Here is a 17695-nt window from a genome sequence, read left to right on the forward strand (position 1 = left end):
AACAGGTTATGGACCTTCGTCCGTTTGTGATTAAGAATTGATTTGTGAAAATATGTGCTGTAAAACATTGCAAAATGGAAGACGTGAAATCGTGTGTCAAGAAAGTAAATGGGGAAAATCACCAAATTTGGAAATACAAATTGGAACTCTTGCTTATAAAAGAGGATTTGTGGGATATAGTTTCCAAAAAAAAGCCTGATCCCCTGATTAAATGGACGGGGTGAGAACATATCAAATCATCTTCAAGTGGCATTTTTATTGGGAAGGCTTCCGGATGAGTACAACTCTATAATTACTACTTTAGAAGTTCGGGCGGATGCGGAATATACTCTAGATCTTGTCAAAGAGAAGCTGATTCTGGAACATAAACGTAGGCAAGAAGGGCATCGAACAACAAGCTCATCAAATCTTGCCTTGAATTTGCAGACTAAAGCAAAGTTAAAATGTTTTAACTGTGGTAAATATGGACATGTAACAAATAAGAAGTTTTTTGAGCTTGAGGTCATTATATTTGTTTTTTTATTTCTTCATTCTTTTTCCCAATATTTCGCAGTTATTTAATTGCATCATCAGGGGCTCATCTACAAAACAATATAAATATTGATATTTTATTGTATTATCACAGCGTTATTATAATTTTTAGACATGAACATTAAAATAATGTTTATAGAAAATAAAACTTCATGATATATCTAACACAAAAGAGTATAAATTGCTTAAATCTACGTAAAAACTAAATTCAAAGATTTCCTACAAACTACCGTAGTTTCACTACTATTGTCGGCTGTAAATATTGCACTAAAAGTTCTACGTATTGCACATTCTCTTTTGTGTTAAATGTCTGTAACAATAAGCTGCATTTTCTGTGTCGCTCTTGTAGTTGATGTTCTTCTCTGTTGGTATGTTGTTGATATGCAGCATCTCAAGAGTCAAGCGTCTATTGTAGTTGTTCTCTGTTTGTAGTATACGGACGTTGTCGAAATTGGGTATATGATTGTTAAGCTTGCAATGGTCCGCAAGCGCTGTTTTTTGTGTTATGTTTTGATGCCTTAATTTGATGTCCGATTTATGTGCTGATAATCTGGTTTTTAGTTTATTTTTGGTTGTTCCTACATATACTTGGCCACATTCATTCTCTTCATTTCCACTACATTCAATCTTATATATAACATTGTGTCGTTGTAGGTTTGTAATTTTATCTTTTGTTTTTCTAAAAATTCGTTTGACAGTGTTGTTGTAGCGTTGAGCTATGTTGTATGTATTTTTATCATACAGGTTGGATACATACAACAGGAATATCGGAAAGATTCCAAACATATTGAGCTATGTTGTATGTATTTTTATCATACAGGTTGGAATTTTGGAATCTGTCCGATATTCCTGGGATATAAGTCATGGATTTATAACATTTTTCAGATATTTCTCTCGTCGTACTTGTGTAAAATCCGGATAATAGGTTTTCAATTATTGTTTTTGGAAAACAGTTCATTGTTAAAATTTTTCGAATTTTGTACTTGTTTTTCTCATGATACTCCTTATCAATAATATTTAAAATTCTATTTATGAGGTTACGTCCTGTGTTAATGATAATTTGCTTGGGATGCTTGGAATAAAAGTTAATTATACTTCCAGAGGCAGTTTTTGGTACCAGTCTAGCAGTAATTTACCATCTTTTCTTGTTATGTATATGTCAAGGTAGGCAATGGACCCATTGTTCTCTTCTTCCATCGTAAATTTAATATTATTGTTGAAATTATTAAGTACTTCCAATGTGCCTAATATTGTATTTTGTTCAAGAATCAAGAATAAATCATCCACGTATTTCGTCAAAATTATAGGTTTGGTCTTAAATCTATCCATACCGGTGTCAGGTAGTTTCTCCATCACTATATCAGCTACAATCGGAGAAGCAAGAGATCCCATCAGTAGTCCTTTCTTCTGTTTGTATATTTTATCGTCATATTTGAAATACCTATAGTCCTTAATGCAGAATTTAAGAATACTTAAAAATAGGCTCTTCGTCATATTTGTGTATTCCTTTATGGTATCCCACTTTTCTTCTATTATCGTCAATGCCATATCCACTGGAATGCTTGGAAATAAGGAAACTACGTCAAATGAAACCATTTTCTCGTTGTCCTTAGTCGTCAAGTGTTGCATCTTACTCCTAAATTGCACCGAATCCCTCACATTGTATTTTGAGTTACTAGTCAAGTTTTTTAAAATTGCAACACTGTATTTACATAGTTCCGATGATGGCGAGTTGATGGATTAACATATGGGTCTGAGTGGGTAGTTTTCCTTATGGATTTTTGGAAGTCCGTATAACTTCGGTGCTGTAGCTACGTCAGTTTTTAGTTTTTTCTTCTCTAAAGGTGAAATAACGTTATTCTGGAACATCTCCTCAACGAGTTCATTATTCCTTTTAGTTAGATTAGTTGTGGGATCTTTATTTAACCTCTGGTAAGTCGTCATGTCTGATGTTATATCTAGCATTTTACCCCTATATTCATCCTTCTCCATAGCCACTGTCACATTGCCTTTGTCCGCATTTACAATAATTATGTTTTTATTTTGTTTGAGAAATTTTTCACTGCGTTCCACTGTCCGGTTTAAGAATTTATCTCTTGCACTTAGTCTCATTCTGTTTATATGTGTGTCTAACATAGTCGTGAATTTCGTTCTCATAATTTCTTGCTGTTCTTTATCATTATTTGTTTGTATAATATCCTCTCCATCAGTGGAAAATTGGATTTGTTGGTAGGCAAGCTAAATTTCTCTCCCAACGAAAGTATCCATTTGATATCTTGTGGTATATCGATGTTTGTTTTATTCACAAACCATTTCTCATTATATTGTATGTTGAGATATTCTATCTGCTCTTCTTTTAGTTCGTCAAATTTTCGTTTATGAGTATTCTTTGTTTTGTTATGTACTCTTGTTGTAATTATTTCTTCCTTGTTGTGGAAGGTATCAAGTTCTTCTTGGCTCATTTGCTTGTGTAATATTATGTTTAATGTCTCAATTTCTTTGTTATTGTAGCCGACTTCGTTGTGTTTCTGTTCTATTGCTAAATTGAGAATTTAGTTTTGAAATATGTCTATATGTTTTTTGAGATTGTTTTGAATGTGATGTATATGTGGTGTTTTGAAGATTAAATATATTTTTTTCATTGCATTCTTTATAAAATGAGGAATTATTCCATGACTTCGGCAACGAATTAGGAAGGTTAATGACGTTTTGAGTTTTGCTATTTTTACCTTAATATTCTTATGTCTGTTTTTGCTGTGTCGGATGTTGTTCTTCATCATTGTGTTATTGTAGATCATGGCTGTATATTTCGGCGTGCTCTCCGTATAATAATTGTTTGACATTTGGTATTATTCAACCTTTTTATTCAATGTAACAAATAAGAGTTTTTTTGAGCTTGAGGTCATTATATTTGTTTCTTTATTTCTTCATTCTTTTTCCCAATATTTCGCAATTATTTAATTGCATCATCAGGGGCTAATCTACAAACAATATAAATATTGATATTTTATTGTATTATCACAGCGTTTTTATATGTTTAAGACATAAACATAAAAATAATTTTTATAGAAAAAAAGTATCATAATATATCTATCACAAAAGAGTATAAATTGCTTACATCTACGTAAAAACTAAATTCAACTATTTCCTACAAACTACCGTAGTTTCACTACTATTGTCGGCTGTAAATATTGCACTAAAAGTTCTACGTATTGCACATTCTCTTTTGTGTTAAATGTCTGTAACAATAAGCTGCATTTTCTGTGTCGCTCTTGTAGTTGATCTTCTTCTTTGTTGGTATGTTGTTGATATGCAGCATCTCTAGAGTCAAGCGTGTGTTGTAGTTGTTCTCTGTTTGTAGTATACTGACGTTGTCGAAATTGGGTATATGATTGTTAAGCTTACAATGGTCCGCAAGCGCTGTTTTTTGTGTTATGTTTTGATGCCTTAATTTGATGTCCGATTTATGTGCTGATAATCAGGTTTTTAGTTTATTTTTGGTTGTTCCTACATATACTTGGCCACTTTAATTCACTTCATTTCCACTACATTCAATCTTATATATAACATTGTGTCGTTGTAGGATTGTAATTTTATCTTTTGTTTTGCTAAAGATGCGTTTGTTGTATGTATTTTTATCATACAGGTTGGAATTTTGGAATCTTTCCGATATTCCTGGGATATAAGTTATGGATTTATAAAATTTTTCTCTCGTCGTTCTTGTGTAAAATCCGTATAGTAGGTTTTCAATTATTGTTTTTGGAAAACAGTTCATTGTTAAAATATTTCGAATTTTGTACTTGTTTTTCTCATGATACTCCTTATCACTTATATTCAAAATTCTATTTACGAGGTTACGTCCAGTGTTAATGATAATTTGTAATGAAAAATATATATTTAATCTTCAAAACACCACATATACATCACATTCAAAACAAACTCAAAAAACATATAGACAGATTTAAAAACAAAATTCTCAATTTAGTAATAGAACAGAAACACAACGAAGTCGACTACAATAACAAAGAAATTGAGACATTAAACATAATATTACACAAGCAAATGACCCAAGAAGAACTTGATACCTTCCACAACAAGGAAGAAATAATTACAACAAGAGTACATAACAAAACAAAGAATACTTATAAACGAAAATTTGACAAACTAAAAGAAGAGCAGATAGAAGATCTCAACATACAATATAATGAGAATTGGTTTGTGAATAAAACAAACATCGATATACCACAAGATATCAAATGGATACTTTCGTTGGGAGAGAAATTTAGCTTGCCTACCAACAAATCCAATTTTCCATTTTTTAAGTTTATAGCTGATGGAGAGGATATTACTTACTTACTTACTTAGCTGGCCTTTTACAGAACATTTGTTCCATAAGCCGAACTAAGAAAAAATCTCCAATCCTCTCTGTTTGCTGCTGTATTTTCCCAATCTGGGATATGTAGCTTTGTGATATCTCGTTTCAATAATGATAAAGAACAGCAAGAAATTATGAGAACGAAATTCACGACTATGTTAGACACACGTATAAACAGAATGAGACTAAGTGCAAGAGATAAATTCATACACAGGACAGTTGAACGCAGTGAAATTTTTTTCAAACAAAATTAAAACATAATTATTGTAAATGCAAACAAAGGCAATATGACAGCGGCTATGGAGAAGGATGAATGTAGGCCATGGTAGAACAAGAAAAGGTAGCAGCAATACCCAGCTGACTGAACTGGGTTGTAGTGTTAGTGTCAAATTCCATTCGACATTTTATGTATTTATTTCTATGTTCGATGTATATTAGGGATATATATTTTTGAAGAACAAATTTATTCATCAGAAAAAAAAACTATTTCCCATAAAGACGGCTTCATATCATTGACATGTAACCTCCTCCAGGTCCGAACGACATGCCGCACACTAAAACATCGCTTATAGAGGCGGTACAATATTTGTTAATATGTGTGGTATTTTGTTAAACTTGAAAAGAATAAAGCCCTAATAAACATGTGCTTTTTTGTTTTCAAAAGCAAATGATTGAAACATCTTCTCTTTTTTCAATGAATTACCAGCGACCCGAAACATTTTTGCAAGTATTCTACTTTCTGCGAGAAATTATGCATTTAGTGGAATGATATGGAAACATTCAAATTGAAAATCTAACGAGTTTTCATTCATGTTTTCCAAAATATTCAATCAAATGTGAAAAAATATTAGTTTTTTAAATTCCAATAATTTATAGACATTTCCTTGTTTTGTTTACATTTACGTTGACACTAAGGTTTACAAACAAAAACAAATTCCTTTGTGGTTGTTGTTCGAGTTGTATTTGTTGTAGTATTAACTTTACCTTGTATTTGTTCTACCATGAATGTAGGCGTAAAATGCTAGATATAACATTAGACATGACGACTTACCAGAGGTTAAATAAAGATCCCACCACTAATCTAACTAAAAGGAATAATGAACTCGTTGAAGAGATGTTCCAGAATAACGTTATTTCACCTTTAGAGAGAAAAAAAACTGACGTAGCTACAGCACCGTTATACGGACTTCCAAAAATCCATAAGGAAAACTACCCACTCGGACCCATATATTCATCCATCAACTCGCCATCATCGGAACTATGTAAATACATTGTTGCAATTTTAAAAAACTTGACTAGTAACTCAAAGTACAATGTGAGGTATTCGGTGCAATTTAGGAGTAAGATGCAACACTTGACGATTAAGGACAACGAGAAAATGGTATCATTTGACGTAGTTTCCTTATTTCCAAGCATTCCAGTGGATATGGCATTGACGATAATAGAAAAAAAGTGGGATACCATAAAGGAATACACAAATATTACGAAGAGCCTATTCTTAAATTCTGCATTAAGGACAATAGATATTTCAAATATGACGATAAAATATACAAACAGAAGAAAGAACTACTGATGGGATCTCTTGCTTCTCCGATTGTAGCTGATATAGTGATGGAGAAACTACTTGACACCGGTATGGATAGATTTAAGACCAAACTTATAATTTTGACGAAATACGTGGATGATTTATTCCTGTATCTTGAACAAAATACAATATTATACACATTGGGAGTACTTAATAATTTCAACAATAATATTAAATTTACGATGGAAGAAGAGAACAATGGGCCCATTCCCTACATTGACATATACATAACAAGAAAAGATGGTAAATTACTGATAGACTGGTACCAAAAACCAACTGCCTCTGGACGTATAATTAACTTTTAACACTGGACGTAACCTCGTAAATAGAATTTTGAATATTAGTGATAAGGATAAACATTCGAAATATTTTAACAATGAACTGTTTTCCAAAAACAATAACTGAAAACCTTTTATCTGGATTTTACACAAGTACGACGAGAGAAAATTCTGAAAAATGTTATAAATCCATGACTTACATCCCAGGAATATCGGAAAGATTCCAAAATTCCTACATGTATGATAAAAATACATACAACATAGCTCAAAGCTGCAACAACACTGTCAAAAGCCTATTTAGCAAAACAAAAGATAATACTACAAACCTACAACGACACAATGTTATATATAAGATTGAATGTAGTGGAAATGAAGAGAATGAATGTGTCTAAGTATATGTAGGAACAACCAAAAATAAACTAAAAACCAGATTATCAGCACATAAATCGGACATTAAATTAAGGCATCAAAACATAACACAAAAAACAGCGCTTGCGGACCATTGTAAGCTTAACAATCATATACCCAATTTCGACAACGTAAGTATACTACAAACAGAGAACAACTACAACACACGCTTGACTCTTGAGATGCTGCATATCAACAACATACCAACAAAGAAGAAGATCAACTACAAGAGCGACACAGAAAATGCAGCTTATTGTTACAGACATTTAACACAAAAGAGAATGTGCAATACGTAGAACTTTTAGTGCAATATTTACAGCCGACAATAGTAGTGAAACTACGGTAGTTTGTAGGAAATATTTGACGAATTTAGTTTTTACGTAGATGTAAGCAATTTATACTCTTTTGTGTTAGATATATTATGATGTTTGTTTTCTATAAAAATTATTTTGATGTTTATGTCTAAAAATTATAATACCGCTGTGATAATACAATAAAATATCAATATTTATATTGTTTGTAGATTAGCCCCTGATGATGCAATTAAATAATTGCGAAATATTGGGAAAAAGAATGAAGAAATAAAGAAACAAATATAATGACCTCAAGCTCAAAAAACTTCTTATTTGTTACATTGAATAAAAATGTCGAATAATACCAAATATCAAACACGTAAATATGGACAATTCAAACGTGAATGTCAATTTAACAAGAATGCAGGAAACAAAACCAATAAGTTCTAAGCCCAGAAAACATCTGAAAAATCTGATACTGACAAAAATTTTGAATTTTGTTTGAACTCTGGTGAAAAATTATGTCAGGATGAACGGTACATCGATTCTGGTGCCCGTTGTCATAAGAGTAGTAACAGAAATTTCTTTACATCATTAAATACGGAAATTGGGGGTAACATTTTTTTGGCAAATGGTAAAAATATAAACGCTCAAGGTTGTGGATAAGGAGTCATTTAAAGTTGTGGCAGGAAATTGACTATTAAAAACGTCTTATTTGTAGCTGAACTCGAAGGAAATTTATTATCAGTGTCAAAAATGGTCAGAATAGGGTTACAAGTTATTTTCAGAGAAAAGGCATTTGAAATCTTGAATGGCGAAAATGTGCTGGCAACGGCTAAACTGGCGAACAATCTGTACATTCTTCAACAAGAACATCGCGCAAATCTTGCAAAGGGAAGCGAAGTTGAATGCGTTCACACACTTCATCGAAGATTCGGTCATCGTGAAATCAATACAATAAATTATGCCATTAGTGCTATTCTGTAACTCCTGAACGACAAATGTCGGCAGTTAACGACAATTTTCGGTATGTGCTATTCTGTATACCAATTTTAACGATTTTTGTCGGTAAATTTTGTCGTTATTTACCGAAAATGATTGTTAAGTTAACAACCAAAAAAAAGTAGTCGTTAAGTCTTAACGACAGTACATTATTACAATATTTCGCTGATTTCTTTTAACGGCGTTTTACATGAACAGTAGCATGTGCCCGCTACTTCGTTAGCGGAAGTGACACAATTATAAAGAAAATCTCAACATTAAAACTATTTTTTTGATAGAAATTATGTTTGTTATTTCTGACCGATTTCTGAATTTTATACCCTAATTTTGTCTTCAACAGCATCTCATATGCTCGACAAACCAAACATTATTGAAAGAATTTTTGTTTTAATTTGAAATTGAAAATCAAAATTTTTACAAATTCATCCTTTGTAATCATTTTTTGTCTAGCTGGATTTTAAAGAAAGATAATCTCTTGTGCGACACTTTTTATCACTGTGCGACACGAAAAAATTAACCACATTCTAACACCGCAGCGTGATAGAAGATTAAAAATAAGAAGACACGTGTCTCGGCGTTTTTCCCTGTTACTTCGAATTTCGCGATTATGGGACCCAAAGACCTGAGGCCTTGATGTCAAAAAGGACAATTTTGTCAGGCTCATATTTCCTAAACCGCTAAGAATTTTGGTTTGCTCGTGGGGGCAAAGTTGTAGCTCTTATCTTAAAGAATAATAATTGTGAAAACATAAAATCCATTCTTCAAAGTCAAAATCGTTAAGGTCAAGTTTCCGTTATAATTTTTCTCAGATTTTGGCCTACAGATATCAAACCGATCAAATTTGAATCAAACAAACTACTACAAAAATGTACCTTAGATCTCAATAAACAACTTTCTAGAACATACGAACCATGTAGAAATGGTTCTTAAAGGTCAATATAGCAAAACAAATGCAATTTTTGTTTTCTGTTTTCGGTTTCTGCTCCATGGAAATTAAACCATTCAAAATTCAAGAAAACATTCAACCACAATTATGTAGCGAATATATCAGTATACAACTTTGTGGAACATCAGAGCCCACTACGAACTGTTCTTAAAGGTCAAAATAGCAAAAAACTTTAGAAAATATTCGATTTTTATACTTTTTTCTCCGATTCTGGTCCATAGATACCGAAGCGTGCAAAATTCAAGAATAAACAGAACTACCAAAATGTACGTAAGATGTCAGTTAACAACTTCCTAGAACATATGAACCTTCTGAAAAATGACAAGGCAAGAATTTCCGAAAGCAACGCAAATAAAGCAGAAGGAATTTTGGATTTGGTGCATGCTGACTTGTGCGGGCCCATGCAGGAAGTTAATCCAAGTGGAAATAAATATTTTCTAACGATGATTGATGACTATACCAGGTACTGTATTATATTTTTTTTGTAAAGTAAAAACCAAATATTTGGGGAGATAAAAGAATATCTTGAATATGTCGAAACTCTCTTTCAAAAAGGAGTAAAAATATTAAGAATAGACAGGTTTAGTGAATTTATGAATAAGAATATGGACAATTATTAACAGTTCACAGAGCCCTACACACCTGAACAAAATGGTGTGGCCGAACGGAAGAACAGAAGTTTAATCGAAATGACTCGCACCATGATTGTTCAATCCGGTACTAATTAAAAGTATTGGGCCGAAGCAGTAAATACAGCGAATTATTTGCAAAACAGGCTGCCATCAAAATCGGTTAAGAAGACGCCGTACGAATTGTTGTTCTCTAAACAAACTAGTATGAAACATATTAGGACATTTGGTTGCGATGCATATTACAATATTAATAAAAAGTTTCGGCAAAAGCTGGACAATGCTTCAAAGAAGGTGTTTTTAGTTGGATTTTGTGACGAGTCAAAAGCATACCGGATATTGGATTACGACACTAATAAGATCATAATTTCAAGAGATGCGAAATTCGAAGAAAATTTCAGCGGCAGCATATCTGAAAGTAAAGATAATTTTAAACAGGTTCATATACGGTTGTCAAATCTAGCTGAAGAAGATATTAGTGATAATATTGAAAATATTGGCATTTGTGATGATTGTTGGAGCGTGATGGATATTTAATTTTGGTTTTTATTTTTGAATTTTAATTTCCCTTTTTTATTATTGTTTTTGTTTATTTTTTTAATTTTAATTTTGCTGCTTTTGTTGATTTATTGCTTTTTATTGATTTCTTTGTTTTACATTTTAATTTGAATTTGTTTTCTTAATGTTAACGTAGCTTAATATGAATTCCTTGGATGCAAATTAACGTAGTATATTAGTATGTAAATCTCCATTAAGTTAGCTGTAAAGAAAACAAAATAGAATTAAGAAAATTAAGTAATAAAATGAATTCAGTTGTGTTGATACTTACCCGCCAACTACAAGCGTTTCTCTCTCGTCTTCTTCTCACCGTCCAAAGAATCCGTAACCTGAAAATAAATAAAAATAATTAATTAAAACTTATAAATAATTTGATTTTATAATTTATACTCACCTTAAATTAAAGAGTGATCATTTTGGTGCCGAAACCCGGGATATAAAGTGTCGGTTGTGTTTTATTAAGTTTCTATAAAACCAAATTTTGCTAAATTGCTGCAAAAGAAGAAGAAGAACATTAATAAAAAACCGTGCTTAACATAAAGACCTTTTACATAAAATATATACTTCCCGCATTATTGCCTGTTGCTGTGTTGCAGATCTTCATCAATGCCCCGATTCTGTGATTGCCGTCTCTGCAAATCCAAACATAATCAGGAGAGTGATTCTGATTCACAGGTAAAAGCGTTGTAATAATTTGTGTGAATCCTAACCTGTAAATTGTTCAGGTTTAGAGAATTTGTAAATTGTTCAAATTTGTCTGTAATATATACACTTCACACAAATTATCACTATACGCTTCATCATTAAAACATATTTACATTTTGTGAAACGCTTTGGCAATAGTTATTCGCGGCAAAATAACACAAACTTAATTATTACATTTAAATTAAGTTTGCTTTTCTTTTCCTATTCCGCTTTGTATTTCACTTTGTCAGCCGTTCCAATTGTTTGTGTTGTTGGTCTTTTCAAAGCACCACTCTCCGCGATTATTATTCAATTTTACTTCGCGAGTGAAATTATTTACACAAAATATTTATTATTTTTGGCAATTTGATATAATTTAATTATTATTTTCGCACATTTGCCACTTTTCTAATATTTTTCTTTTGTTTTGATTTAATTTCATTAGTGCCACATACTTTGTGAGTAATTGAATACCCATCTTCGGTTATTCAATTTGATCAATTGTGTTATCGGTGTTATCGATATACACAAAATACTTAAGGGTGCTTTAGACTACGCAATTTTCCAAAATTTCTAATTTACTGAAATTTTTGTGTTTTCAATTGTCGAACTAAAATTAATTAATTGAGATAGTATTAATATACTATTTTAAAGCTGACAATTATATTTTTATTACAAAAAAGCGAGAGTTTATTTGATAATAAACTTGACATTTCCTACCACTAACAAATATAAAAGTGTGTAGAGTTTTTCTGTTGTTTGAAACTCCTTTAAACTTATTGATTAATATCAAAATGGCTGGTGGTAAGAAACACCAAAGTAATCCTGATACGGAAATAGCCAATTTGAAGCAACAACAGGAAAAAATAATAAAAAATATTGAAAGAATTAAGACTTCTTTCCGAGAAAAGAAAATATCCTTCAATTCATTTGAATTAGAATGTCGATTAGACATTTTAAACAAATATATTGATGAGGCAATGCATTTGCAATCCGAACTAGATATTCTAGATCCCGATAATGATGATCGTGGTGAATTGGAAGACTTATGTGTATCGGCAAAGTCCCTATTTTTAGGAGTTTTATCTAAAAATAGGAGGAGCAGTATGCCTGAGACTTCTTTTTGTGCTCAATCGCATCAATCTAGATTGCCAAACATGAAATTGCCAAAATTCAGCGGAAAATATTCCGAATATAAGAATTTCATAAGTCTTTTCGAAAACTTAGTTCATACAGATCCGACATTAACAGACATAGAGAAGTTTAACCATTTAATTTCATGCTTGTCCGATGAAGCACTTGGCACAGTCAAAGCTTTTCAGATTTCTGAAGAAAATTACCCCAAAGCATTAGCCAGCTTAAAAAAGGTTTATGATAATGATTGCTTAATATTTTTTGATAATATTGCCAAACTTTTTGATCTTCCTGAGATCACCAAACCTTCGGCTTCTGCTTTGCGAAGCATGATTGACACTGTTTCTGCCATTTATGATTCTTTGTTGTCTATTGGTGATGACAAGAAGATTACGAACGCAATATTAATCCACTTAGTTATGTCAAAGGTCGATCCAATCACTAAGTCCAAATGGGAAGAACAGCTTGACTTCGAAAAGCTCCCATTATGGTCTGATTGCGAGGCTGCATTAAATAAAAGATACCAGCATATTTCTGCTGAGGAGTCTTCTGGTGCAAGACCCAAATTAAACAAACCCAAATTTGATAATCAGCCTAAAAGGAATTTCAAGACTTCACTTTCTGTTTCTAAACAGAAACAATCTCCAGAAAAGTGTGTCTTCTGTAGATCTTTGCAGCATAACATAACAAATTGTTCTTCTTTTACTGCTGTACCAGTTCTCCAAAGATTTGAATTCATTAAAGCCGTCCCTGCTTGCATTAATTGTTTGAAGAAGGGTCATACGGTGGCCAAATGCAATTCAGGAGTGAAGTGTAGAGTATGCAGTGGTGCACACCATTTCTTACTGCATCGATATGCTTCTGATAATCTAAATTCAAATCTGTATCAAGAGCAGCCCTCTACTTCCAGTGCTTCGGTCAACCATTCGGCGTCGAGTGAAGGCGTAATTTTGGCCACAGCACTAGTTCAGGTAAGAAGTAGTTCTGGGAAATACATTTTGGCTAGAGCTCTTCTAGATTCCGGTTCTCAACCTAATTTGATTACTGAGGACCTGGTACAGAGGCTTAAGGTAAAACGAGAAGGTGGCAGATTAAATTTAACTGGGATTTCTGAGTTATCATCTTTCTCAAAGAATAGTGTCCAACTGTCTATAATGTCGAGACTCAATTCTACCCAATTTTCGTCTAAGTTCTGGGTATTGAGTTCAATAACAAATATTCAACCCGATAAAAGGATATCAATTTCTGATTGGAACATTCCTAAAAATATTGAACTGGCTGACCCTAGTTTTAATGAACCTCGGAGAGTTGATTTGTTAATTGGTGCTGAAGTTTTCTTCGAACTTCTTTGTGTAGGCCAAATCAAACCAAATCCGAGTCTTCCAGTTTTACAAAAAACTTCGCTTGGCTGGATCGTAGCTGGAAAATACGATGAGTCAAAGGGGTCCACTTCTACTATATGCCATTTAAATAGTTCAATAGGGAATAGTGAAACGATTGATGCAATTGTTAGAAAATTCTGGGAGTTGGAAGAGATTCCAAATAATTCATTAAAGATTTGGTCTGATGAGCAAAATAAATGTGAGGAACATTTCCAAAAATATGTGCGACGTTTACCGTCAGGGCGCTTTCAAGTGTCTTTACCTTTCAAGGAAGATGTGAAACGTTTAGGTTCGTCATTTGAAACTGCAAAAAGGCGGTTTCTCTCTTTGGAAAGGAGACTTTCTCATGACGACACATCTAAAGAAATGTACAATTCCTTTATGAAAGAGTATCTTGACTTAGGTCACATGGAAATGACAAATAATAAAATTCCTAATACGCCACATTATTTCATTCCTCATCAATGTGTTTTCCGACCGCAAAGTACAACTACTAAACTTCGCGTCGTTTTTGATGCTTCGAGCAAGACATCTTCACATGTTTCGCTCAACGATCTCTTGATGGTTGGTCCAACTATTCAAGAAGAGTTGTACTCCACTCTGCTTCGTTTCCGTCTACATAAATATGTAATTACTGCAGACATTGAGAAAATGTACCGTCAAGTTTTACTTGACGAGAAAGATAGAGATTTTCACTTAATCCTTTGGAGACAAAACGATAGTGATCCGTTACAAATTTTCAAATTGAAGACGGTCACTTATGGCACATCTTCTGCGCCATTTCTGGCAATACGTTGTCTTAGCCATTTAAGCGATTTGTCCAAAGAGACTTTGCCAATTGCGGCTAAAGTTATTCGCAACGATTTTTATGTGGATGATTTATTGACTGGTGCTGCTGATTTGAGTAGTCTGATCACAATTCGTGACCAAGTGACTAACATTCTTAGTTCTGCAGGGTTCAAACTGACCAAATGGTTCTCAAATCATCCTGACTTTAATGAGACAAGTTGCAGTGAAAAATTATTGCACTCAGATTCAGAAACTGCAAGAGCTTTAGGAATACATTGGGCTCCAAGAAATGATGTGTTCAAATTTTATATTGAGGGAGGCTTTCAAGATATGAAGGCTACAAAAAGACACATTTTGTCCATTTCGTCAAGATTATTCGATCCCCTCGGTCTCTTGTGCCCTATAATAACCAAATCCAAAATGCTCTTGCAAGAACTTTGGATAAATAAATTAGACTGGGATGAATCGATTCCTATGCGTTTGAATTCAGCATGGGAAGACTTCAAATTTAACCTTTCAAAGTTAGATACGATTCAAATCCCAAGATTCGTAAACACGACCACTTCCTCGAGGATCCAAATTCACGGATTCTCAGACGCTTCGATGCGAGCCTATGGCTGCTGTTTTTATGTGCGTGCTTTGGACTCCAATGGAGTTTCTTGTCGACTTTTGACGGCCAAATCTAAAGTAGCACCGCTCAAAACAATGTCTCTTCCGAGGTTGGAGCTATCAGCAGCACATTTAATGGCGAATATGTGGTTACGAATTAACCCAATGATGAACTTTGAAGTCGAAAATATATACTTTTGGTCCGATTCAGAAATTGTACTGTATTGGTTAAAAACCCATCCTTCGACTCTGGCCACTTTCGTCTCGAATAGAGTCGCAGAAATTCAAGAGTGGTCAGAGAGCGGGATTTGGCGCCATGTGCCCACCAAACAAAATCCAGCCGACATAGTGTCGAGAGGATGCAGTGTTGAAGAACTTAAGTCTTCAATATGGTTCGAAGGACCTAAATTTCTATTAGACGATATGTCTAAATGGCCAGTCAATAAACACTTTGAATTGACTGAGGAAGAAAAATCATTGGAAGTAAGAAAATCCAAAGTTTTATTGGCGTCAGATAGTAAGACAGATAAGGAATGTTCTGAGAGCATTCTTCTAAAATTAATAAATGATCACTCATCTTATAAAAAGCTTCTTAGAGTGGTCTCATATATCTTTCGATTCGTTGATAGGGTTAAGAAGCGAAAGATTCCAAATTCTATCTGTCTTACAGCTCAAGAGTTGAATTGGTCTTTCCTGAAATTGGTCGAAGTAGTTCAAAAGTCCAGTTTTTCAGAGGATATTTCTAAAATAAAGAAATCAATCTGCCTAAAATCAAATCTTCAAAAATTGACGCCATTTATACACGATTTATCTGAGTGTAAAAGAACATTTTCTCTCTTAAGAGTAGGTGGAAGGTTACTTAATGCGAAGTTACCACATAATACGAAGTTTCCCCTTTTACTCCCAAAAAAGCATCATTTTGTTTCAGTATATTTGACAGATTTACATTTCAAAAATTGTCACGCTGGTACAAAGGCCCTAGTTGCTTTGTCCCGTGAACAAATTTGGCTAATAAATGCCCGAGAAGAATGTAACAGAATAGTTCGGAATTGTATTCATTGCTATAGATATAAGCCAAAGCTGATGACCCAAGTAATGGGAAATCTACCCACTGATAGAGTGAGAGCTTTACGTCCTTTCTTAATAGTAGGCGTAGACTTTTGTGGACCCGTTGATATTACATTAAAAATACGCGGGCGACCACCTACCAAAATGTATATTGCCGTCTTCGTTTGTTTTACGTCCAAAGCGGTTCACCTAGAATTAGTATCTGATTTATCCACTGATACTTTTATTCTTTCATTTAAAAGGTTTGCCGCACGCCGTGGGCTCCCAAAGAAGATGTACTGCGACAATGCGACGAATTTCGTAGGAGCCAGCCGAGAGCTGAGGGAACTGCAAGAGAGGTTCCTAGCAAGCCACAAAGCCGTGGAGGAATACGCAGCCTCGTGCAGCGTGCAGTTCAGCTTCATTCCTCCGAGGGCTCCTCATTTCGGGGGCCTGTGGGAAGCTGCCGTAAAACAGGCGAAGTTCCTGCTTCTGCGAGCTGTCGGCAAAGTGTTGCTGACACAAGAAGAGATGGTGACGATGCTCGCAGAAGTAGAGGCGGTGCTAAACAGTCGCCCCATAGCACCGCTGTCTCCAGACCCCAACGACGTGGAAGCTCTGACACCCGGGCATCTACTAGTCGGAGCGGGTCTGCGTTCGCTGCCGCCAGAATACGACGTAGAAGACAGCGACAGCAAGGTGAGGTACTGCAAGCGTTGGCAGATGCTCTCCGGTCTCAAGCAGAGGTTCTGGCGGGCTTGGTCCAGGGACTATATCCTGGGTCTTCAAGGCAAGGCGAAGTGGCATCATCCTCAGCCCAATCTCGAGGTCGGGCGCCTAGTGCTGGTCCACGAGGACAGTCTGCCTCCTCAGGAGTGGCTCACCGGCAGAGTCGTCAGCGTCACCGAAGGAAAGGACGGAAGAGTCAGGGTGGCGGAAGTAAGGACCAAGACCGGAGTTTATAAGAGGCCAATTGCGAAGCTAGCTCCACTACCAATGGTTTGAAGTCCTGCGGCCATTCAATGGGGCCGGAATGTTGGAGCGTGATGGATATTTAATTTTGGTTTTTATTTTTGAATTTTAATTTCCCTTTTTTATTATTGTTTTTGTTTATTTTTTTTAATTTTAATTTTGCTGCTTTTGTTGATTTATTGCTTTTTATTGATTTCTTTGTTTTACATTTTAATTTGAATTTGTTTTCTTAATGTTAACGTAGCTTAATATGAATTCCTTGGATGCAAATTAACGTAGTATATTAGTATGTAAATCTCCATTAAGTTAGCTGTAAAGAAAACAAAATAGAATTAAGAAAATGAAGTAATAAAATGAATTCAGTTGTGTTGATACTTACCCGCCAACTACAAGCGTTTCTCTCTCGTCTTCTTCTCACCGTCCAAAGAATCCGTAACCTGAAAATAAATAAAAATAATTAATTAAAACTTATA

At 34.1% G+C, this 17695-nt stretch overlaps 1 protein-coding gene and 1 long non-coding RNA gene across 2 annotated transcripts; one reads left to right on the forward strand and one right to left on the reverse strand.

The window, feature by feature from the left end:
• Nucleotides 1-10663: 10663 nt before the first annotated feature.
• On the reverse strand, nucleotides 10664-11707 carry LOC141396313 (uncharacterized). The gene is made up of 4 exons (XR_012411141.1): nucleotides 11424-11707; nucleotides 11000-11237; nucleotides 10877-10934; nucleotides 10664-10807 (listed from the first exon to the last, which is right to left on the reverse strand). It is a non-coding gene; the product is annotated as an uncharacterized lncRNA (long non-coding RNA).
• Nucleotides 11174-17489, forward strand: LOC141396312 (uncharacterized). Its single transcript, XM_073971690.1, has 2 exons — nucleotides 11174-11280; nucleotides 16514-17489. The coding sequence occupies exons 1-2, from the start codon at nucleotides 11212-11214 to the stop codon at nucleotides 17213-17215; spliced, it is 771 nt and encodes a 256-aa protein (XP_073827791.1). The 5' UTR covers nucleotides 11174-11211; the 3' UTR covers nucleotides 17216-17489.
• Nucleotides 17490-17695: the final 206 nt, after the last annotated feature.

This window comes from Musca autumnalis, unplaced genomic scaffold (assembly GCF_047663935.1).
Source record: "Musca autumnalis isolate F117 unplaced genomic scaffold, ASM4766393v1 scaffold_225, whole genome shotgun sequence".
Classification (NCBI taxonomy): Eukaryota; Metazoa; Arthropoda; class Insecta; order Diptera; family Muscidae; genus Musca; species Musca autumnalis.

Bases quoted from the DNA above. Each gene is read 5' to 3' on its own strand.
- LOC141396312 (XM_073971690.1), top strand. From the start codon at position 11,212: ATGCCCCGATTCTGTGATTGCCGTCTCTGCAAATCCAAACATAATCAG. The intron at 11,281-16,513 runs GTAAAAGCGTTG...TTCATTTAAAAG, and splicing joins AGAGTGATTCTGATTCACAG to GTTTGCCGCACGCCGTGGGC.